Raw genomic sequence first — 23,850 nt, forward strand, 5'->3', positions numbered from 1 at the left:
AGAGGACAGCACAGTGTTGGGTTTAAAGAAGAAGTGGCCTCTTTCTTGCTCAGGCTACACTTTTTTGAATTGTTTAATGTGTTCATCAGCTAAATTGTCATTTGTGATGGATTTTAACGTGATGTTTTTAATAGACATGATTTTAATAACTAACAAAAAACAAAATATATTTTAATTAATATGCACCAACAGAAATCTTTAAGAGAGAGTGCCTAATCAACATTTTGTGTTGGGATACATTTTATTGAAACTTATTGTCTAACCATCTGTATTTCTTAAATAGTCTGCATTTTATAAATGGTTATACATGTTTTTCTTATCTCGTTGTAGAGCATAGTGAAGGACTTTGCTGCTCGCTGTGGTGAGATCCTGAAGGAGGCAATGAAATGGGCCCCTTCAGTCACAAAGTCCCACTTACAGGTGAGTTCTTCTTAGAGGTCAACCAACAGGTGTTTTTTATAGGCTGATATAAAAAAGAAAAGCAGATCTGCTACAATACATGGAGGATATAAGTTGCAATTTAATAATGATTTTTATTTTGAAATGATTCTGTAGTTATATTCGAACAAACCCTTTAAGAAAAAGGTTCCAAAGCTCCATACAAATGGTTATCATCAACAAAGATTCCTTATCTGAATGTCATGTCTCTTAGCTGTATATTGTGTCTTGTGCAGGAGTATTTGAACAAGCATCAGAACTGGGTGTCAGGACTGTCCCAGCACACTGGCCTGGCCATGGCCACAGAGAGCATACTGCACTTCGCAGGCTACAACAGACAGAGTACTACACTAGGGGTGAGTCTAACACACACATGCAGGCATCTCTCCATGCTTGCACACAAACCGTTTCCCCAGATTAGTGCATTCTGAATTTAGACAAAATTTTAGATATCAAATTTATTGTGAGGTTTGTGAAGTCACATTTTAGTATATTTGAAGTCTGCAGAACATATGTCAGTATGACAACATAAGCATGGTATCTGTTTTTTACAGTCCTACCAAAGATTTTTGTTATAATGTTTTTTAACATTGAGGAAGGTTCAGGAAGTAAAATACCTTGTGATGGTATTTTTTTTACATCAAGAATGATTCATTACACACTGCATACTGCATACATACATTAATGGGTTCCCGACATTTGGCCTTACAGGCTTGTTGATTTGATGCTTATTAACATTTGTTCAACATTAACAGCTTTCTTGGTTAACAAACATACCTTTTAGTTGCTTTGTCAAAGCCTTTGCAGTTTTGTTAACACTCAGCAGAAGTGTTTTGTATCCTCTGTGCAAATATATGTGTTTTGTTATAATCAAAATCTAAACACTGGGAGACTAATTGTCTAGTTTTTTACAGCATTGTATGTCAATGTGTGCATGCTTACTGGTCTGTGTGACATTGTTTTGCTTGCTATGCATTGCCTTTGTGTTCTTGGGCTTGCATTCTGCTGTATCTGTCTTTTCATTTGCTTCATTTGTTGTATTTTGTCTTTATTAAACTGCACCGAACTACCTACCCGGTTTCTTGGCTGGTTTGCGGATTTGCTGTTACCTGGTTACTTATCTGCAATGGACGGGTGGTTTTGTTGGCTGGTTGCCCATTTGGCTAACTGGTCGTGCTGGTGCTGTCCTGCAACATGTGGCCAACCATAGGCTGCTTTCCCTCAGGTTGGTCTGAACTCTAAATACAGAGAGACAGGGCTCAGGCATGATACTTCAGTGTAGCCAGACGTGTTACAGTACAGCTACGTCTCTACTGTCCTAGCTTGTGACCGTATGGCCCTAAGTGGCCCCTTAACTGTGTTTTTCCATTAGACCACCCAGCTGACAGAGAGACCAGCATGTGTGAAGAAGGATTATTCCAACTTTATGGCATCCCTCAACCTGCGCAACCGCTACACAGGAGAGGTAAAGTCTTAACTTTGTAAAGGTGATATCCTTTTTTTGGACATTGCTCATACAGTTTAATTTTGACTGTCTGTTGTCTGTTTATGTGCTGTCTAGGTGGCTGGTATGATCCAGTTCTCAGAGGCAACTCAAAGCCAATCAGACCTCAACAAGCTGATGATCCTTCAGATGACCAGCGCTTTGGACAGAAAAGACCCAGAGGCCTTCACCCAGGCCATGTTCAAGATGGCCGCTTTGCTTATAACTACCAAAAGTGAGCGACTCTCCCGACTTTAATTTTATATTCAATGTCTTTCAGCATTTTTTTCTTTTTGTTATAATTTGTGTATGTTAAGTTTCTGTGTTTTGTCTTTCAGACTGCAATCCTCAGCTCCTGCACCACCTGTGTTGGTCTCCTCTGAAGATGTTTACAGAACATGGCATGGAAACTGCCATTGCCTGCTGGGAATGGCTCCTGGCTGCACACAACGGGGTGGAAGTGCCAGTACGTATATTTATGATGTTTAGTATAAAGAAATTGTTAAATTGATCTGTATCTTGTTTAGAAATTAGAGATGTGCCAATTGATGGTTGGAAAAGATGACACTATGTCTCCTTTTATTCTTTATTATATTCAGCTGATTCTATTTACTTAAAGAAAAGTTACAGAAATGTTTACGTATGTGGCTATTATTGAAAAGACAGAAAATTTGAATTGGAAAAAAATGCATCTCAGTTGAGATATATTTGTATAATAGACTAATTATTATCATCTCTTGTCCATCTACCCAGTTCATGCGTGAGATGGCAGGAGCTTGGCAGATGACAGTAGAGCTGAAGATGGGTTTGTTTTCGGAGGCTAAGGTGGAGGCCGGCCCTCTGGCTGTGTCAGAGGAGAGTCAACCTGCACCCTGTGCGCCTGACGTCATCCCTCACTTCCTCTGGATAGAGGTCAGTATACCACTGCTTTGTATTTCACTTTCATTGTGACAGTAAAATTTACACAACATGCTCATGTACACCAACCGACTAGGCTGTTATCCTGTGGTGCTACACTAAAGATTCTGTCATTTTTATATATTTTTCATAAAATAGAGATCGGTAATCATTTCAAAGGTATAAGGATTGGGGAACTATAACCTCTGTATTCCCCCTATCTGTTTCCCTCCAGTTTCTGGTGCAGAGGTTTGAGATTGCCAAGTACAGCAGTGCTGACCAGGTGGAGATTTTTACCTCCATTCTACAGAGATCTCTGTCTCTGAGTGTAGGAGGGCCGAAAAGCAGCCTGAACAGACATGTTGCTGCCATTGGACCAAGATTCAGGTACCATGTCTCTTTTATTACAACTGCTGCTCGGTTAATTCGTTCCTGCAATGTGTACATTTTTGATGAATTGATTTGGAGAGGTAACTGATAAACAAATTCACATTTTAAGGATTGACATGCTGTGATCCATGATTGGCTGTGAGAAATATTGAATCCTAAACTTGATATTTGTTCATCACTTTGTTTTATTGCAGACTCCTGACTATGGGCCTGACTCTTCTGCATGCTGATGTTGTGACAAACGCCACTATCAGAAATGTTCTTCGAGAGAAGATTTATTCCACGGCTTTTGACTACTTCAGGTATGAAAAAATCTAATCTGTTTTATAGGCAAAAATCTAAACTTTTAAAATGGTCTCTCTCTTTAACTTCTTTACCATCTCTGTTTTTGTGTAGTGTCACTCCCAAATTTCCCACTCAGACAGATAAGAGGCTGCGAGAAGACATCAGTATAATGATCAAGTTCTATGCCAGCCTGCAGTCTGACAAGAAGTATCTGGCAGCCAACCAGCTGGTTCCCCCAGGTGCCACATTAGAGAACAGTGGCCTAAATTTTAAATAATAATAACTAAATCAAAAACTTCACACAGCCGGAGAATTCACACTTTATCTGTGGATTGTTTTCCTTTGCAGATCCCCAAGACATGTCTGTGAACAGCCTGTCCGTGGTAGGAGGGACAGATAGCAGGAGCAGTCTTGATGCAGCTATGGGCCAGAGGCAGCAGGTGACTCAGGGATGGATCAACACCTACCCTCTGTCCTCTGGGATGTCCACCATATCCAAGAAGTCAGGTAAAATGCCAACTTAAATAAGCTGTGCTGAACACACCATTTGCTGCAAAGGTGGTCAAACTGAAACTTAATATCCATCTGCTTCTTATTCATAGATGAAACAGGCTCATTAATATGACACTTCCTCTGTCACTGTGTTACTGATGTCTTGCTCCTGTACTGTTTCAGGACTGTCTAAAAAAAGTAACAGAGGCACTCAGCTGCACAAGTACTACATGAAACGCCGGACTCTTTTACTGGCTTTACTGGTATTTACATTTTCTCAACCACTATATCTGTGTCCACAAACATGTGATAATAAAGAAGATCACATCACACGTGTCTAGATTTAGATCCCTCTCTGTCTCTCTTAAGGCCAGCGAGATTGAGCGGCTGACAACGTGGTACAACCCGTTATCCACTCAGGAGCTTGCTATCGCTACTGAACAGTCGGTGGAGACCAGCATTGCTAACTGGAGGTCCAAATACATCAGTCTGACGGAGAAACAGTGGAAGGACAACATCCACCTGGCCTGGAGCATAGCACCTTACCTCGCCCTGCAGCTGCCTGCCAGGTACACAGAAACGAAATGCATTACATCTTTCATCAATGTCAAACTGAGAGTGTAATAGAGATTATTTAACACATTTGAAAATGTGTCGCCTATTAAGTTAAGTTGTAAAAGGCAAAACTTTCTGCACATTAGCCATGTTTTCATTCACCTACTTTCATATACATTTTAAAGTATCACATTAAAAAAGCTAAATGTAAACAACAAAATGTATCTCTTGTGCAAAAAAGTTTTTACGCTCGCTTGAGCAGGAGTTAATGCGCTGAATAAGATATAGAAATGTCTAAACTTGCTTATCTTCTTTGCAACATATCAAAAGTTTGCTTAAAATGTTCTTCCCAATTGAAATGAAACACAATTATTGTTGCCCTGTATTGCATCAAGAAGTAGCTGAATGATACTCGAGTTGCACTTGTGACATCATCTTACATCTGTGTGTAAAGAGCTGAATTTGTACCTGAATGAAAAAGTTCTTAAAGCACATACTTAATGCACTTAATTACTCTTTTACTTAATACATATATACTGCGTTTACCAAGAAATGGCTTTTACATAAACCATGACTTAATTATAGGACTGTGCCTTAATGATCTTGTTGATGTTGAATAAAGCTAAGTGGGATGTGGACCTGCAAAACACTGCCTTTATCTATACTTATATACTTACACTCATGACACAAATGCTAATGATCAGAACAGATAATGTCATTTCCTGGGTAGCACCTACTCAATTGTCTTGTTTGCTTTTCAGATTTAAAAACACTGAGGCCATTGTTGCTGAGGTGACTCGCCTGGTGAGAATGGATCCGGCTGCTGTGTGTGATGTTCCTGAAGCAGTCAAGGTGAGATCATCAACGTGTCACTAAAAAAACAGAAGAATGACAGCTGTGTGTCTGGTGTTTCTTTTAATGTCCTTCATGGTGCTTTTATTTTGAAGTATTTGGAGCATAATCATAATAATATAATCAGACGAGGATAAACACAAAGTGAGCTTAAGTTCTGTTACGCTCAGAAAGTTTTGAGTTGAGATTTCAGCACCTGGACAAAATTTAAAATATATATATATATATAATATACAATGGACCTGGTATATTTTGTGGCCAAACTCACAACTTTGTTTCATTGACTCTAGTTGACTTCTAGCATTTAACATTTTCTTATACAACTAAGGAATATGACTTCCCGCCATGAAAAAAAGTTAAGCAAAAAAAGTTTTTGTTTTTGTCACTTGTTTTGAAGTGGCCATATTTTGCCACTTGAGAAAAGTTGGTGTTATTGAAGTGATCTCTTTCCCTACAGCTTCCTCCAGTCCTCTCTGTTTAGTTCTACCTGACTGAGCTCTTAATGAGCCTGCTACCTGTCTGAAGAAGAAGCAGGGGAGGCAGAGCATGGCTTTCCCCAAAGGCCACCGGCATTTCGCGGCTGATCGTCCTTGACATCTTGTAGTTGTTTATTTCAGTCACTTTAGTAACTAATAAACACAGTTTCCTCTGGAGGCTAGTTAGCACACCATCTGGCTTGGGGGTCATAACCTTGCATCAGATTGCTGTCATACTTAATGCTGAAATATGGATCCTGTAATACATGCTGCACATAATAGTAGAACTTTCCAAGCATTGATTTAAATGTTATATAACTTGAATCGTTTTTTGACATATTGCTCAATTTTATTCCTTTGTTTTGTTTTTCTTCAGTTCCTGGTGACGTGGCACACAATTGATGCTGACTCTCCAGAGCTGAGTCACATCCTGTGCTGGGCTCCAGCAGATCCTCCAACTGGACTGTCCTACTTCTCCTCCATGTACCCTCCTCACCCCCTCACAGCCCAGTACGGGGTCAAAGTACTCCGCTCCTTTCCTCCTGTACGTTCACATACACAATCAGCTGTTGTCATTTCTGATTAGTTTTTATTTTACTGTGCAATAAAATTAGTTATTTCCTCAATGCCTAATAGTTTAGTCTTAACTAAAATTTGATGAAACTGTAACCAATGAGCCAAAGGGATGCACTCATTACTCTGGGACTCTGGGATTTTGGCTTTTTTTTTTTTCGTTTTCTCGCTTGTAAAATATTTTCCCACTCTTTCTAGGATGCCATTTTGTTTTACATCCCTCAAATTGTCCAAGCTCTTCGTTACGACAAGGTAACTATCAGATTTTTTTGACCCACCAAATGCATTAAACCCCACACATTATGATTTTGAAATTACCAGAACTCTCCTTGTCTTTCATTATTGTTACTACCTAATATAGATGGGTTATGTGAGAGAGTACATCCTGTGGGCTGCTCAGAAGTCTCAGCTTCTGGCTCACCAGTTCATCTGGAACATGAAGACCAACATTTTCCTGGATGAGGAAGGAAACCAAAAAGACCGTGAGACATTCACCCTCACTATCTATTTACTGACTCAAACATACACATACCACAACATGTAAACATGCAAATGTAAAACACTATAATCTTCTGTCTCTTTGCAGCTGACATCGGTGAGCTGCTGGAGCAGATGGTGGAGGAGATCACCGGCTCGCTGTCTGGCCCGGCCAAAGACTTTTACCAGAGAGAGTTTGACTTCTTCAACAAGATCACCAATGTGTCGGCCATTATCAAGTATGAACCACATTACTTTTTAAAAATGTGACTCTATGGAACATATTGTGCCTTTAGCCTGTTTTAGGTTATTAATTACTGCTAGTTACTGCTGCGCTTTTTCCCAAGTTACCATAACATTTTAGATTAATCTCCCAAAGACATCCATTGGTTTTAGCTCAGTAAAATACTGTTTCCCTAACCTTTTATAACCTTTTACAACCCTTCAGACATTAACATTCAGCAATGTAAATATTTCACTGAACACAAGTTCAGTGTATAGTGTATACTACATGACTGTAATATAGTAGAATGCAACTGTGCAATTCAGACTATTTATTACATGTTTATTTGTCAGTTTGAAAATGCAAATCACCTTTTTTGTTCCGCACATCTTTATTGACAATATATGGTGTAGAGATGTTAAAATAGGTTTTGGACTCTCCTGTTTGGACAGTTTCTACTTTTTTAGTGGATATGAAATATCCAATTTTCAAGATAGTACAAGTTGCAGAAAGCATAATTGTAAGAAGGACTTTAGCTGTTGTTCAAAGATTGTTAAATTTGGAATAAGAGACAACACCTAGATATCTGCACTCAGTTTGATGTAACAGGATAAAGAAACTAAGTGAGAGATGTGCTCCCTAGAGGGGTCTGGACCTATGATGATGACTTCTGATTTATCTGTGATAAACTAAAAAAAAAGTTTTGAGGCCAAGACACTGTCTTTGCCAAAGGCCTCAAAGTAGTACTATAGCTTAACTTTTCTGTGAGACTGAACCCTCTTGGTGATCTTCAAGGTGTTTATGAAGTGATAATAAGGGTCCCCCTGAGCTAAGATGTTTTGTTTCTTTCCCTGCCTTGTACCACTTGTGGTCTACTCTCTAAATCCCTTTTGTTGTTCATTTGTTGAGCTATTGGTTGCTCTACTGTCTCTCTGATTATGCACTGGTCTGGAAGTTTGCTAACGGGCCCCATTATTGCTGCCTCTTACTGACAGTGTTTTGTCAGCCCACTAGAGGCTCACAAAACTCCCATTGGCACTCATTGCCGCACTAATTGCAACTATCCAGGGGAGAAACTTCCACAGTCCCCTGATTCCACTCTGTATTACTGTCTACCCCAGTGACTGCCCTCTGTGAATAACAGCAGAGCCCGACTGTCACTTGTGGTCTGAAGCCATTCAGTCAGATACCCATGCATGCTAGTCTCAGTAAAGCTAGTCTCAGTGAGTCATCGGGGTGCAGAAACTGTTGTGTGTTCAAGTTGTTTTTGTTTGCCTTCATCAGGCCTTTTCCCAAAGGGGAGGAGAGGAAGAGAGCCTGCCTGGAAGCCATGTCACAGATCAAAGTCCAGCCTGGCTGTTATCTTCCCAGTAACCCAGAGGCCATCGTTTTGGATATAGACTATAAATCTGGGACCCCAATGCAGAGGTGGGCCTCAAAATCATCTTCTATAATGTTTTAAACAGTTACCAGAATTTCCAAAGAAATATGATGGCTTTACTGAACTTACAAAAGCACCTTTTTGTCCCTTTGTGTCTCTGTTTAGTGCTGCCAAAGCTCCCTACCTGGCCAAGTTCAAAGTTAGAAGGTGTGGAGTCATTGAGCTGGAAAAAGAAGGTACTGCTCATTTTAAATTAACCTAAAGTTGATATGGTATTTCTCAGATGTTGTGCACAGACAAACAGTGTGTCGTGATGTTTCTCCTCAGGTCTGCAGTGTCGCACAGATTCTGGAGATGAGGCAAAGAGTGAAGAGGAGGCCAGGAGAATCTGCTGGCAGGCGGCCATCTTTAAAGTGGGAGACGACTGCAGACAGGTCTCAGTTTTACACTCCTCTCCTCCTCACATTCACTTCATGATATCCTCCTTTGATGTAACGTTCCCTCTCTTTACCAATTCATCCTTTTTTGATCACAGGACATGTTGGCTCTTCAGATCATCAGCCTGTTTAAGAACATCTTCCAGCTGGTGGGCCTGGATCTCTACGTGTTTCCTTACAGGGTGGTGGCCACGGCTCCTGGAGTAAGTTCAGATCAAACTTTTCCCACGTTCCTCTAAATTACTTCCTGACAGGAGTTACTGAATGTCCAAAACAAAGTCTAACTTTCCCCTATAATCAATCTACTCCTTTTTAATGCTGTTTCTGATGTTCCCCTACAGTGTGGAGTCATCGAGTGCATCCCTGACTGCAAGTCTCGTGACCAGCTTGGCCGACAGACAGACTTCGGCATGTACGACTACTTCAGGAACCAGTATGGAGATGAATCCACGCTGGCGTTCCAGAAGGTAACTCACATCTCACAACCTTGTACAGGCTTTTCCAGTCATCAGTTTGTCATGTACACCTGTTAAATTATACCATATTCCCCAGTGCTCACATTATTTAGTAATATTTTTAAACTGATATTATTTCTACTGTTTATCTTCCAGGCACGGTACAACTTCATCCGCAGTATGGCAGCTTACAGCTTGCTGCTCTTCCTGCTGCAGATAAAAGACAGACACAATGGCAACATCATGCTGGACAGCCAGGGACACCTCATCCACATCGGTGTGTTGTGTGTATTTCTTTGTGCGCTTATTTAGGGAATTTAGGGCTCTATCGGACTAATATTGTCCAAGCCAAATCAGATACATCAGTGTGTTTATTCTATATTCCAACAAGCCTCTTGATAAGTTATCAAGAGCCTATTAACAAGTATGACTTGCACAGTTATATAAACGATAACTTTATCACTGTCATGGCTTGCCTGACTTGAAAAGGTTCTGCGACTTTTAGACTCGATTTACTCTTGTTGTGTTCACACCAAACACTTGTGTTACCTTCATGTAGATAACAACAACGTTTCTTTCTGCCAACATAAACTGTTGAATCTAAATCAGTAGTAAGCCAAACAAGTGTGTCCAGAAAACCAGCGGTTATGCTAACTTTGGCTAATGCCAGTGCTAATTTGGTTCACAGTGAAGTAAAACAGCTAGTTGGAATCAAGTGACAGGAATATTTTCAGACCTTACCAGACAGTACAACGTCCTGGCTTGCTTTTCTCCAATCAACCTCCTTTTTGTTCAGTCTGGACAAGTATGAGCTACTATCATAAAGCACAATAAAACAATATTTTTTTCCTCCATTTCTGACATTTCACAACATCAGTGACATCATTAGACTCTCAATGCTGATATGCTTGCACAACGCAGTCATGCAAATTTCTTGTGCAAGTTGAAAAATGTTGCATATTCGCATTAGCCATGTCATATAATATCCGTTGATTTTGTATATGATCTTGCCGTGTATTTGTTGGGAACACACCATTATACTGATGGCTGCATGGAAGGGAGTAAGATGGATTCAACAATCTAAAAAAGAAACTTCTAATTATCTGTGGAAAATGGTTTCTACCACAGGTTATTTTTGTTTGAGACAATATTGAAATTATAACCCTTTTTTACCCAAGATTTTATTCTTCCTGCAGTTCTTACCAACTGTTTTGAGTGGATTGTTTAGTGCCATACATTATCTTGTACCATTCCACAACATGATACTGGAACATTCAAAAAAGAAACCTAAGCATCATGTTTGCGTTTTGTCTGTGTGTTTCCAGACTTCGGATTCATATTTGAAAGCTCTCCTGGCGGGAACCTCGGCTGGGAGCCAGATATCAAGCTAACCGATGAGATGGTGATGATCATGGGTGGGAAGATGGAGGCGACGCCCTTCAAATGGTTCATGGAGATGTGTGTGCGGGGATACCTGGCTGTCAGGTGAGTGTGTGGAAATGTTAAAGCAAGTGGCCACTGTGCCATAAAGATGTCTGACATGTAATATTAACATTTCTCCGGTGTATCAGACCCTACATGGACGGAGTGGTCTCCTTAGTGACTCTCATGCTGGACACTGGCCTTCCCTGCTTCAGAGGACAGACCATCAAATTGCTCAAGTGAGTGAGGCGTGTGGATGTGTCTGCATTGGTGTGTAAATGTGTATTCGAATAAGCAGTTTGAGTGTCAATGCTGTTGCTCATACACTTTTTCTCCACATGTAGGCAGCGATTCAACCCTGGTCTGAGTGAGAAGGATGCAGCTTCCTTCATCATCAAAGTTATCCAGAACTGCTTCCTCAGCAACAGGTGGGTACTAAACCTAAACATTGTTGTTATTACTGATTTCCAGAAAGCATTATTCACATTTGTCCAATTGCGTTTTTCTTTGTCTTCCAGGAGTCGAACCTACGACATGATCCAGTATTACCAAAACCAGATCCCATACTAAACGTCTGTGCCTAAGCATGTGCATATATTGGCCGGTACATAGTGTGCGTGCGTGCGTGCGTTTGTGCCTTTGTTAGTGTTCAACATTGAAGATTGTGGCTCATTGTTCCTGCTGATCGTTGGATGTTGTCCTTTGTGTTTGCTTCTTGTTTCCTCTCCAATCATATTTTCTTAATATTAGTTCCCTTATTTATTATTTTATGTTAAACGAATGTCGTTATTAATTATTATTATATTATTGCACTAGCATCTTGACTTCTGTGCACTTAGAGAAACCAAACTCTTGGTATCCTGCACTTTCAGTAAATACTTAAACAGAGTTTGTGCCAATTTTAAATCACTTGTAATGTTTGTGAATGTGGATTCTTAAAGCTGTTGATTTTAGATGGGGTTTGAAATGTAATTGGATACTTGATGTAGCTGAAGTAGACCGGTTTCAGTTCTGACCAATGTGGCCTATTCTGTCATCTCGTACTTGACTGTACTGTGCTTCTCTTTTTAATGGACCAGTCAGAGTTCTTTGATCTGTAGCATGGTACTTGTCTTGTATTTAACAGTGACGACTGACTGTATATATTGTCTGTATTTTTGGTTTTTCTTATTTGCAATTACCACGGGAGAAACGATGCACACAAGTTCTGAGAGTTTTGTATATTTAGCATTGCCAAAGGGGGAGGGAAAATAATGCACATAAATCCGACTTTTTTATTGTTTATTGTTGATGAAGGTAAGACACAGCTTGAATGTTGGGCAGTTGCATGAAGTTAAGTGTTAACTACCATGTAGCCTGCGTCCAATGTGGCTTTTGGTGAAAGTTACTTTAGTAATCCAAAGTGCTGTGCCCCATGTCCATATGGATAGCTTAAGCCTTTGTGTAATGTTACAGATTGTAAAGATTTTGCCTCTCTTTGTATATTTATATCCATGGCCCATTTTCTGTCTCCTTTTCTATCTTCATGCCTTTTGAATGAGAATGCATAAGATATGAAATCAAATAAAGATCTATTAACTTAAAGGAACAGTCCTGTGGTGGTGTTTTATTTTGGAAAAAAATCCTAATTGAAATTATTTTACGAGTTGCTCCAATGTCTTTAGGGGATAAAACATGTCTGCATCAGAAATATAAATTAATAATATTTCCACTTTAACTACTTTTTAATGAACTTCAGACCTGATGATAACTGACAAATATTCATTCATCTTTAACATTTGAACCCATTAAATGCCAGTTTGTATCAACACAACACTTGAATTATATTCAGTAAACTAAATGCAAGGAGAAAATGTTTGACAGTCTGGTCAAATATTAGCAACAACGAAAGTGTCTGGAGAATGAAGTGCATTCAAAGTGCACTTTGAATTTGAAGGCATCCATAAAGAAATGAAGTGATATTTTAAATATCAATTAATTGGGCTCTCATTTCACAGATTAAGAACAAAAAGATACATTATTTAAAAAGGACTGAACACTTTTTTAAAGAAAGTGAATGGAAACATTAGGAAAAAAATTGATTAATTGCTTAAATCGTGGGCTTTCCTGGGCCCTATATTTATATATTTTTTCCTCTCATTCAAGTAATTCACAACCAAGATTATTTCCTCCTCCACTTATTTATCACAAGCAGTGCCTCACTTATCTTTGATAATGATTGTCAGCAACTTTAATGTTGCAATCTCAATTGCTGTATTTCATTTTTACTTCCACCAGAGGGCAGCACATAATGACACATGTAATACGTGTTCATGTTCTGGTGGGAGCCACTTCTGATTGATTCAAAGAAGACAGCACTCAGTTTTAACCATCAGCTACCACAGCATTCAGTGCTGTTTTAAAGATGGTTCTCACTGATAAGACATAAAATACTAACGTGATATCAGGACTCATCACATTACAGATGTCAAACTGTTTCCCTCTGAGAGTAGACACAATAAGGGCTTCCTATGCCATCAAAAAAATCTTCAAACATATACCTGTTACAATCTGGCTCAAAATATTCACATCTATAATCAAACCTATTGTACTGCATGGTAGTGAAGTGTGGGGCCCTCTTGTAAATCAAGACTCTGACAAATGGGACAAGCACCCAGTGGAAACCCTGCACACTGAGATCTGCAAGAGCATTCTCACAGTCCACAGGAACACCCCCAACAATGGGTGCCGAGTCGGGCTAGGCCAATTCCCTTTTAATTAGGATCCAAAAAAAGAGCAATCAAGTTCTACAAACACCTGAAAACAAGTGACCCCAACTCCTACCATCACAAAGCTCTCCATCAAGAGGAGAACATAGAGAGGAGTTCCTCAGCCAGCTGGTCCTGAGGCTCAGCTCCTCTCAGGACAGCCCTGACATAATCTGGACAAACCAAATCATAAAGAAAGAAAAAGAACATTATGTTAACTATTGGACATCTACCATAAAAACACAAAACAAACTACTCAGCTCTGAACAGAGAATACACAGTGTCAAACTATGTGAGCACTGTGACTGATGGGAAAGTGAGAAAGACGTTGACTAAGTTCAGACTCAGTGATCACAGCCTGGCCGTAGAGCCCGGCCGCCACAGACGGACCTGGCTGCCTCCAGAAGACCGGCTGTGTCAGCTCTGTCCACAGAGAGAGGTAGAGACAGAGCAGCACTTCTTACTACACTGTAGTACATACCAAGACATCAGAACAAAGTTCTTTACAAAAATGAGATGTAAAGTCCCAGACTTTGCTTCCCTCTCTGAGCAAACTAAAATGCAGCATATACTTGGTGAACATAGTATCAGCGCCACAGAAGCAGCAAGATATGTGAGCACCTGTCACAGCCTGAGAGAAAACCAGCACAACACATAGAACACATCCACTCCTCTACTACACAATATTACATCTGACACATTCAGATATTGTTGTCGTGTCTTTATTCACTTGATTTACTTAATGAATTGTATATTTGTCATTGATTTGTCTGTCACATATATTTTATGAAATGTATCTATTTTGTTTTATTGATTCTCAAATCTTACAGTTTTTTTGTTGTCCAAATATTTGGAAAAAGTTGTACTTATGCTTTGGCAATATATATATATGAATTTCCCTCTGAAAGCAGCATGAACTGGATGCTAAGATGTGCTTACCTGTTTCTTCTGCTGTAAAACACTGACCTGGGGTGCCGGCTTTTCTGGAATCCTCTATATCAAATAAAAAGAAGAACTGACAATGCACTCTTTGCCATGTTTTTGTCTGATTGTTGTTAGTTGTTACAGTTTCTTTTAAATGCACTTTTATACACAACTAAGCCAGATACAGCTAACTTGAATGGGAATAATCTTATTTTATTGTACGATTCTGATACTAAAATTTATCATTTTGTGGGGGTTGTGACAATGAAAAAAAAAAGTCCCAGTGTAAGTCTTGTATAGCTTTTTGGGCGTCATGGCATCACATGACCTGGAAACTGGAATTCCACTGTTTGGTCACTGCCTCATTTGTCCCGGCTCGCTTCAGGGGGGCTTGGCTACAATGGTTGCAATGGAAATGGTACACTTAAAAATGGCTGCTGATCTTCCTGTTCAGTTGATGTAAATGAGAAGTTCTAGTCTTAACTTCCTTCCTTTTCTATGTTCTGTATTTTCTTGTGTGAAATACACTGATGCTGCAAAAAGCCTGAAATTAAACAGCACAACCCAAAAAGGTATTAACAAATTGGCAGATTTCCCTACAGGTTCGTAAATGTGTCAGCAGAGGAGAGTGAGAGCCCTGAGAAAAGAGCCGACACAGCTCGGGTCAATGCGCTGGAGGCCAAACAACGAGTACAAGATGAAAGAGTGAGTGAAAGACTCACAGAGAGGCAGAGATCCCCTGACAGCACACTCTCATGCTCATGCTTTCAGTTTTCACCGCTGATATACAGGCACTTTTAATGAAAAGCCTTAAGATTTAATTTAAGAAAAACGTGTTGATGGTTGTTTACGGGTGGATTCTCGATACTCTATTTGGTTAATATTTCATTGCATACAGATGTCCAGAGAGGAAACACCTTGATGTATTTTTGATGAGATCAGATCACTGACTGTCATGGCTACTCCCTGTGGTCTTACAGGTGTACTGATCTAATCCCTGTAGTTTTGTGTATATATGTGTGTGTGTCTGTGTGTGTCTGTGTGTGTGTGTAAACATACAGCAGGATGGACGTTTGCACTGGCTTGTTGCCTGAATAAGTCCTATAGCTGAAGAGTAACACATAACTTTAAGCTGCAGGCTCACAACGACAAAGTTTGGCGGCAATCGTCTTTAATATCTAATAAAATCTTATAAAATCATATGCTGTCATTAATTAAAGGAACCTTAACTGTTAGAGGTTCATTCAAAAAACTTCACAGCTGAGAGAAAGAAAACATCCAAGAAAAATCCAAGACATAAAATATATCATAAATAAACATCAAATGAATGTGGATATTGACCAAAGAGATAGACAGAATTAGAAATAATAAATCAACATTTTCCATTGCCTCACTGAGTTAAACTTTAACTGAAATTTCCGGGTCTATTAAAATCAAACCATGAGAGGGTGATGCTTTAAAGAAAAGTAATTAATGTTCTGGATTTCATACCATACAAAGACGTATTGATGCTGACAGTGTGAAATGCAGTGTGTGTTAATGTGAGGTGTGTGTGTGTGTGTCAGTCTTTGGGCGGTAAATGTGTGTGGCCGTGTTGGAGGGATTGATATTTGAATTGTCAGCACATGTGAGTGATTATCCACCATGTGCATATAAACTGAGGGGTTTTTGTTTATATTAGCTCATGCATGAGTCGTATAATTGGGTAAAATCATCTAATCTACGAACTGAAAACGCCTTCCTTCTCTTTCTTTTTGTCACTCTCTCTATACAAACATATGCTGCAGCTCCATACATCCTTATTCATCACATGCGTTAAACTGCGGGGCATCTTGTGACACATTCATGCTTCTTGAACTGGTGCAGCCACGGTGCTGTATGCCAGCCATGTGCTATGCAATAATTAACTCTTCTCTGAGCCGTTCCAGCCATTAAAGCTGTAAGGAGCGAGGTTGAGTAGAAAGGGCTATTTGTCCAAAGGGCAGTGCAGACAGTCAGGCCTATTGATGAGATGCTGGAGCTAATCAGAAATAGTGGCTGCTGTGCCCTGAATAGCAGCGTTGACGTGGGTTTTTTGTGGGAGAAAGGAAACCAGTGCCACACAAAAGTCAGGCTGTCCAGCTCATCTCTGCTGCCATAATCATTGGGGCATCCAATAAAACTGAATCCTGACTATAATGTCTCATCTTTGGCTCAGCAAATTAAGTAGGTAACTTTAATTAAAAAAACACAACCTTTTGCTGAAACTGTCAATACCCCTGACAGGAATACACAACACAGATAATCTGTGAAAAAGCTGTCACAGCGTAGGGAAACACATTGCACCATCACCATATGAGTGACAGCTTTTTCCTGCTGATTTTCTGTTTAACCAGTGTAGCATTAAAGTGTTGTGGAATTAGAAAGCTAGCTCGCTGACTAACTAACCAGCCGTCCATCTCACGAACAGTTACTGACACTGTTTTAATGACTTTTCATGGTTCCTATTGGCTGTTTTCATACTGGTGCAGGCCCCAAGAAGAGCCAGAGGAACCTGCCTTTTAACACATTATCACACAGTCACACAGTCTCATGTATTACTGCCACTATACAGAGACAGTTTCAAAGAAGATTGAATAATGGTGAATTGGTTTTACAGTCCATCTATCTACGGATGCATTCCTCTTATCTCTGTGTGCACTTTTAAAATGTGTTCAACCATTTGGTTTGCAAAGCTTGGCCCAAATCATGCATGTATATTTCATTTTTTGACTTATCCAGAGATGGATGGCTGGTCTAATGAAAGCACATATTCTAATTTGCATATATATTAAGTCACTAATTTCATTGTTGACAAAGAAAAAATCTCATATTAAACCTCCAATTCATTTTCTGATCACATACATTCACAGTCACAGCCCACAAGACGGATAAATAGTGTACACATAATTTGGAAAATAATTGAGAATTTTTTTGTGCTATCCTCAATGATATAAAATATTAGAAACACCTCTCACTGTAGCACAATACAATTTAACAGCACCACAGACTAAACCCTCCAAAAAGTTCAGCTCCCTAAAACAGTTTCAGGACATTTTAACCTTCATGAAGGATAGATTGCATTAACTGTTGTGTTAGACTACATTAGCTAGGTTTATCTAACAAACTGGCAACTGACCGCAAATTAGTTTGATTCTAGGTAAGAAAGAAAAACAGTTAAATTCCCCCCAAAACCAAACCCTGTTTGCAGCAGTTTGCATGAGGCTGGAGGACGGCGGTCGGGTCGACCTCTCCTCTGCACTGTTTCCATTGTTGATCAGTTTTGTTATTTGATGGCGTGATGACTTAAGGGATGGGCCGGAGCCACAGGCTTAACCAACAAACACTGTTTACCTGCGAGGCTACTGGGCAACTGCACGTTTAAATAGGCAAATAGTATCAGCACGTAAACAGACGACATGCACAAGTAGCCTACTGTTCGTCCCAACAGTCAGGCTAAATCCATCACAATGATATATTTAACTGTATTCAATACAATTTGCCATATTAGCATAACAAATTCATGTTTTATAACGCTCCTCTATGAAAAGACTCTCCCAGAAATCTCAAAGGGCTTGTCAAGACACACACTGGGGCCAAAACACTCTCTTTTTTTCTTTCTTTCTGTCTTTTGCTCTCTGTTTCTCTGTGCCCACGTGTTATACGCTTTTGGTCCGGGCTGCTGAATGGGCCCCAGTGTTTGCCCTCTCCTTATCGTGTGACCTTTGATCTGTTTGGACAGCGTGACCAACAGAGGCTGCAAGGAGAAGAGAGCCAAGAGACTGCCGAGTGAGAGCAGAAGAAACCCGGCACAATTCTATCGTAATGGCACTGAATGAAACGCAAGGATTAAAAGAAAAATGCATATGGTGTGTAACAAGCATCAAATGCACATTTCATGCAGATAAAATTTAAATATGATGAGATATATATACCATATGTATAATACTCTTTTACCATGTACCTGATAAACTCTTTATTGACTTCAAAATATTAGTCATGACTCATAAAAAAACAGCATGGTTTGCTGCCGTGCTGCACGACTCAACCTGAGTGAAATGTCAGGATGAAAACTTACTTCATCAATAAAACTTCTTGTTTGCATTAAGAAGTCTGTGTACTTTGGTGTGCAGCACAGATTAAAAATAGCATATTCAGCCTTTGTCCTCTTAACTCTTTGTTGCCCCTCCTGCTGTCCTCTCGCCACCCTTTGACCACCGCTGCCTCCGGCCGCCCGTCACCCTGCCCTGACTCTCTGTATTGACTGACTGTAAAAGTCCATACTTTGTGTCACTGCTTTGACTTTATGCACTTTACAGTTGAACATCCAGATTCACAACGCCTTAGCTTGGGTGAAAAAACTGCATGGATAGCAACTGACTGAAGTGACTTGCAATAATCTGTCAGTCCCAGCTGTCATTTACCAATCTTTGTCACCTGGTTACATTTTCATATTTTCATTGCTTTGGGTTAGGGTTAACATTTTATTGTTCACTTTAGTACTTGTCATTTACAAATTTGGAGAATACATTATCCTCTTTTTCTAAATTTTGTTGGACCCTTTCAGTGTGATATGCACGTGTAATATTTTCATTGAATCCATTAAAAATAAAAAATATGGATAAGTAAAATTAATCAGCATAAAACAACATTTCTTCAAAATTAAAACATGGCTTTGGTGCATAAAGTTTCCCACAGTTTACTGGCTGGTGCCAGACTGGTGATGTGAAACCTGCAGTTGTGTGATTCTCCAGCAGAGGGCTGAAGCAGCACCAAACTGCAGGAACATCAGCACAGAAACAAATTAATCCCACAGGAGAGAAGAGTTCTGTATGAAATATGCAGTGCTTCTTGCGCACCTTCCTTTTTCCAGCAATTCCTACTTTCTCTCTCAGTTTATTACAAACTGTATTTTAAATGCTAGGATTTTTAACTCATTTCCATGTTAAATAACAACTAGAGATTTCTTGTTGCATTATGCCCACATTAAACAAGAAAAAGTGTGATATTGCTTTTAAATCATGCTTCAGTTTTCACCAAGCACTGTTGATGGCAACCAGGCAACAACAATAAGCCTCTGCCACTCTCTCAACCGCCATGGCCACTGTTGCCACGGAGACCCATTCAGATGCCCGGTGGTGACCTCTGACCTGAGGGGAGGCTGGTGAATGTAGCTGAAAGGGGCGGCTGGGACGGGGCATCTGGGGTATCATCTGGCGCCTAACAAAGCCCCTCGCCAGCTGGGGAGGAGGGCAGAAGATAGAGAGAGAGAGGGAGCTGGAGGAAGGGCACAGAGGAGAGGGGATTGGGGAGAAAGAGAGAGCACCCTTTTCTTCTTGCCCTCTTCAGAGAGAGTGGCCATTGACACTGTGCATCTCATTAAAAATCTGTGCACCCCCCTCTTCTCCCCTCCGCTCCTTCTCTCTGTGGAGCACAGGGCCCAGGCAGCTGCCTATCCTGCTCTGGCCATTCAAGCTCAAGTGCAGTCCACTGCAGGGTAGAGAGAAAAAAGGCAGGCAGAGGGAAGGTTGGGAGTCGGGGGGAGGACGGGGGAATGGAGGAAGAGGCCTTGGACATATGCCACCACCACTGGGACTGGCTGCAGAGAGAGTCGCTCTGCTGTTATATCATGTTTTCTTTTTCTCTGCTTTTAAAGGTTTTATCAAGTTACGAATAAAGCAAACATGCATATTACAACCTTGATTGCAAGGTGGGACCCTGTGTAAAATGTAAATAAAAACAGAATGCATTACATTCAGAATGAGTGTATATAATAAAAAAGCTCCAAAAGTTTCACAATGTGAACATCACATATAGTGTCTTTGTATTGTATATTCAATTAAACGTAGGTTGCAAAGGATTTGCCAATCATTGCATTCTGTTTTATTACATGTTTCACAGTGTCCCAACTTCTTTGGAATCAGGGCTTGTAGAACGATGATGTGCACAGATTAAATTGGCTGTCCACTTTAATTTACTTCTGAAAAGATTGCATGCCTACTGTATGATTTCATTGGCCTCCCTCTTTATTAAGAAAAGAATGCCAAGCACAGCGAGCGTCCTGAGTTGGTTATTTTTTTGAAGGCATTTTTAAAGATGTAAGCGAGCTCAAGAGTGATGTGATGTCACCAAGGCGCCAGACACGGCCCCATCCATGTGTAGCTGGACAGCAGGATAAAACATGCAAACAGCTGCCGGGTGGCAACACGCGTAATCACAGACTGCAAACAATGACACACACACCCCGTCAACCTCCCAGAGCCCCTCTGGTGTCCCTACGCCCCCGAAGGACATTGTGGATATGCAGGGGGCTCTCTGAGGGTCATGGTCGCGCAATGTGTGTGTGCGTGCATGTATGTGTGAAGCCAAGAGAGCACAGCAGGACTGCTGTCAAAACAGAAAATCTGCCATGGGGTGCAAAAGGTGGGGGATCTGTAATAAGAGAGGGGAGAAATTACTAATATGAGGGGCGGGGCTTAAACTGGTGGATGCTATGCTAATGAGAGGATTGCACTGCAGGTAGTGGAGAGTGAAGCATAAGCAAAGCTGTAATTACTCAGAGTAATATGATGTTTACATGTAGTTCATTTGCACACATAAACACACTTTAAGCTTGTGATTGTTTAACATTGAGCTCAGAGCTGATAGACTGAAACAACATGTAGCACATGTCTGGAGAAATCAGCCTAAACTCTCCTTCCTGTTTTTCACTCTTCACAAGCTCGTTTGGATTCCTAAATTCAAGGGTACAGCAACAGAGCCCCTCGTTCCCCCACCTCTTCTTTCTCTCTCTCTCTCTCTCTCTCTCTCCCTCTCTCTGTCATCTCTGCTGATGAATGGGGCTTTGCGTGTGGATTTTAATTACTGCTCTGTCGAGGTGGGAATTGGCCATGCATTAAATTGGAATGAGACACATTTTCCCCCTCAGCAGGGGCGGGAGAAGAATGGAGGGTAAAAGGAGAAACTGGTTACTGTATATTAATTGAACCATCCAGTGGCACAAAGTTCTCACAAAACTATGCAAGACTAACAAAAAAGGGAGCAAGGACAGAAGAAGTTCACTTTTTTTTACATGCCGAAGTTGCAGAAGTTTACTTGGCTAGTTTATTCCAAAAAAGAAACACTTTTTATGCCAAAATCAAAGCATAAAGTTTACTTCTTCTTCTTCTTTTTTTTTTTTTAAACGAAATAAAGGCCCGGTTGTGTTGTCCTCTTTGGATCCAATCTACAGTAAGTGGAGGGAGTCATAGCACTGCAGGGTTCCGGCATGGTTGGCAAGGGCATATGCAGTTATGATGAAGGTCTATCTGTGTCAATTACCTTTGATTAAAAAGGACATTACATAGGTCAAATTCCATTTTGCAGTCTGCCACTGCAGCTTAGCAGCATCAAAGAAATGTGAGCTTTGAATCTATTCTCTCTCTCTCTCTCTCTCTCTCTCACACACACACACACACACACACACACACACACGGAGGGAAGCTCACATTGCGGCCGTGGTGTTCAGTGGACCAAGGAAAGGTCTTTTTCCACACAATTTCAGGAAGTGACAAAAAATGGCCACTCTTTTCCTCTTTACCTCGAACAGCACATAAAGCACCTGAGTTCTGGGGAGATGATGGAGATATTAAAGTTTATGACAAGGATGTTACCCTTAAATGGCTGATAAAATGTAAATACTTGGTGGAATTTATAGTAAAAGGTAAGTGGTACAAGATTTTATAGCATGCCTTGTGACATTTCACCCAAACACATGCGAGATGACTGAAAAATGTTAAATAAGTGCAAATAACATATCTTCCTGTAAACAAGAGCAAACAGAGCTTATTTCCTTTAGCTCAAGTGAACCTTTTATAATTGATGACCATCTGAGCTGTTTGATGTGGTCATGTCATATTTCAGCCTGGTCATTTTGGTGCAACTAAACTTTGTGAATTGTTAATTACCTTTCAAGGGAAACATATTTTCTCCCAGAGTAAGTTTGTTCTAGATATTTCACAAAAACATCTCTAATCAAAGTTTGTGGATGTCCATGGACGAGGTCAGGGTGGTAAAACAAACACAGGACTTTAACCCAGTAGATCGCTGTTTGTGCCCTGTGTGAAACCAAATGTCAACTATGAGTCATTAACATAACAAATGTACTCATTGGAACCCAAACCATGACCTTTTACTACACCTAACCAAGTAGTTTTGGGCTTAAACGTCACCATACTGTGACTGTTTCACTTGTTTAAGACAGCGACTGAGGCTCTATGTACCGTCTATCTTCACTTTAAAAAACTAACACTGACATAATAATAATAACAGTGACATCTCAGTGGGGAAAAACAATCAAATGGACATGCAGTAAAGATGCTTTAGAAAAAGGTTAATTCTGCTAGGTAGGGGATACTTGTCAGACATCTACTCATCTTATATTTAAGCACATTAGCAGTACATGTGATATTTTCCAGTTGTATTCCACTTTTCATCCAGTGGCAGAAACTAAAAGTGTTCACAGTGGATTGCGGGATACTGGGGGCTGCATAGGATTTAGTGGTTGTGTCCTTTGATTCTGTTTATAAAATTGCTACATTTTCCCTGCCACATTTGCAGGAGCCTTTAAAATGTCTGACATGTCAGTCAAGAAATGTTAACTCTGGATCCAGACACAGCAGTGCCATTTCCTATGTTAGTCATTTACTAAATGCTACACATGCAGCGAATACATTTCCCTCCAGCAAGTGATGTGCTCCATTCCCCCTGCAGACTCAGTCATCTACAGTGTTTGCTGTATCAGTAGCTTGTAATCACTTTAGACACACATAGCCTCATGTGAGATCAAATCAAATGTGATGTTGAAAGGAAAGAAATACAATATTTCAATAAACAGTACACTTGTTTGTTGCTCCAACGAGCCTCAAGCCACGCTGCAAGGCCACATACAAACTTTCATATTGATTTGTAATTCCTAATTAAATGTAATAAAAGTTTATACTGTATGGTGTGACATGAATCATACCAATAAAGGAGAAATTCCCACAGCTCCAGATGGCAGCTCGGAAATTAATTTACAGACATCTACAGAAACTGCAGACAGCACACTTGTTAATAACAAAGGCCGATCTGCAGTGATTTTAAATTAAAAAATATCAATTGCAAGAGATAGATTTTAAATAATGATAAAAATGTAGAGTTTGTTGCTGCTAATGTTCAAGGTGTAAGTTCAAAATGTAAATGTCCCCTTTCAGGGCCATAGCCACCTTTAAGGACATGAGGTCTTTTGTGTTTTACCTGGGAATCTAAGGGCTTAATTGACCTGGATAGATTATATTTTACAAAA

The 23,850-nt window shown here is 40.1% G+C and overlaps 1 protein-coding gene across 1 annotated transcript in view; it reads left to right on the forward strand.

Moving 5' to 3' along the window:
• The window catches only part of pi4kab (phosphatidylinositol 4-kinase, catalytic, alpha b), a 32,551-nt gene extending 20,127 nt beyond the window's left edge, over window positions 1–12,424 (forward strand). The window contains 27 exon segments of the mRNA XM_059336340.1: window positions 331–420; window positions 675–794; window positions 1,811–1,903; window positions 2,000–2,156; window positions 2,260–2,387; window positions 2,675–2,833; window positions 3,054–3,205; window positions 3,403–3,510; window positions 3,605–3,732; window positions 3,842–4,000; window positions 4,169–4,248; window positions 4,355–4,554; window positions 5,302–5,392; window positions 6,245–6,412; window positions 6,640–6,693; window positions 6,803–6,923; window positions 7,028–7,157; window positions 8,426–8,569; window positions 8,688–8,758; window positions 8,850–8,956; window positions 9,058–9,162; window positions 9,301–9,426; window positions 9,571–9,691; window positions 10,740–10,899; window positions 10,986–11,075; window positions 11,181–11,264; window positions 11,355–12,424. Coding sequence (XP_059192323.1) covers window positions 331–420; window positions 675–794; window positions 1,811–1,903; window positions 2,000–2,156; window positions 2,260–2,387; window positions 2,675–2,833; window positions 3,054–3,205; window positions 3,403–3,510; window positions 3,605–3,732; window positions 3,842–4,000; window positions 4,169–4,248; window positions 4,355–4,554; window positions 5,302–5,392; window positions 6,245–6,412; window positions 6,640–6,693; window positions 6,803–6,923; window positions 7,028–7,157; window positions 8,426–8,569; window positions 8,688–8,758; window positions 8,850–8,956; window positions 9,058–9,162; window positions 9,301–9,426; window positions 9,571–9,691; window positions 10,740–10,899; window positions 10,986–11,075; window positions 11,181–11,264; window positions 11,355–11,406 — 3,198 coding nt within the window. The 3' untranslated portion in view covers window positions 11,407–12,424.
• The last annotated feature ends 11,426 nt before the right edge of the window (window positions 12,425–23,850 follow it).

The sequence above is a fragment of the Centropristis striata genome, chromosome 7, assembly GCF_030273125.1.
Source record: "Centropristis striata isolate RG_2023a ecotype Rhode Island chromosome 7, C.striata_1.0, whole genome shotgun sequence".
Classification (NCBI taxonomy): Eukaryota; Metazoa; Chordata; class Actinopteri; order Perciformes; family Serranidae; genus Centropristis; species Centropristis striata.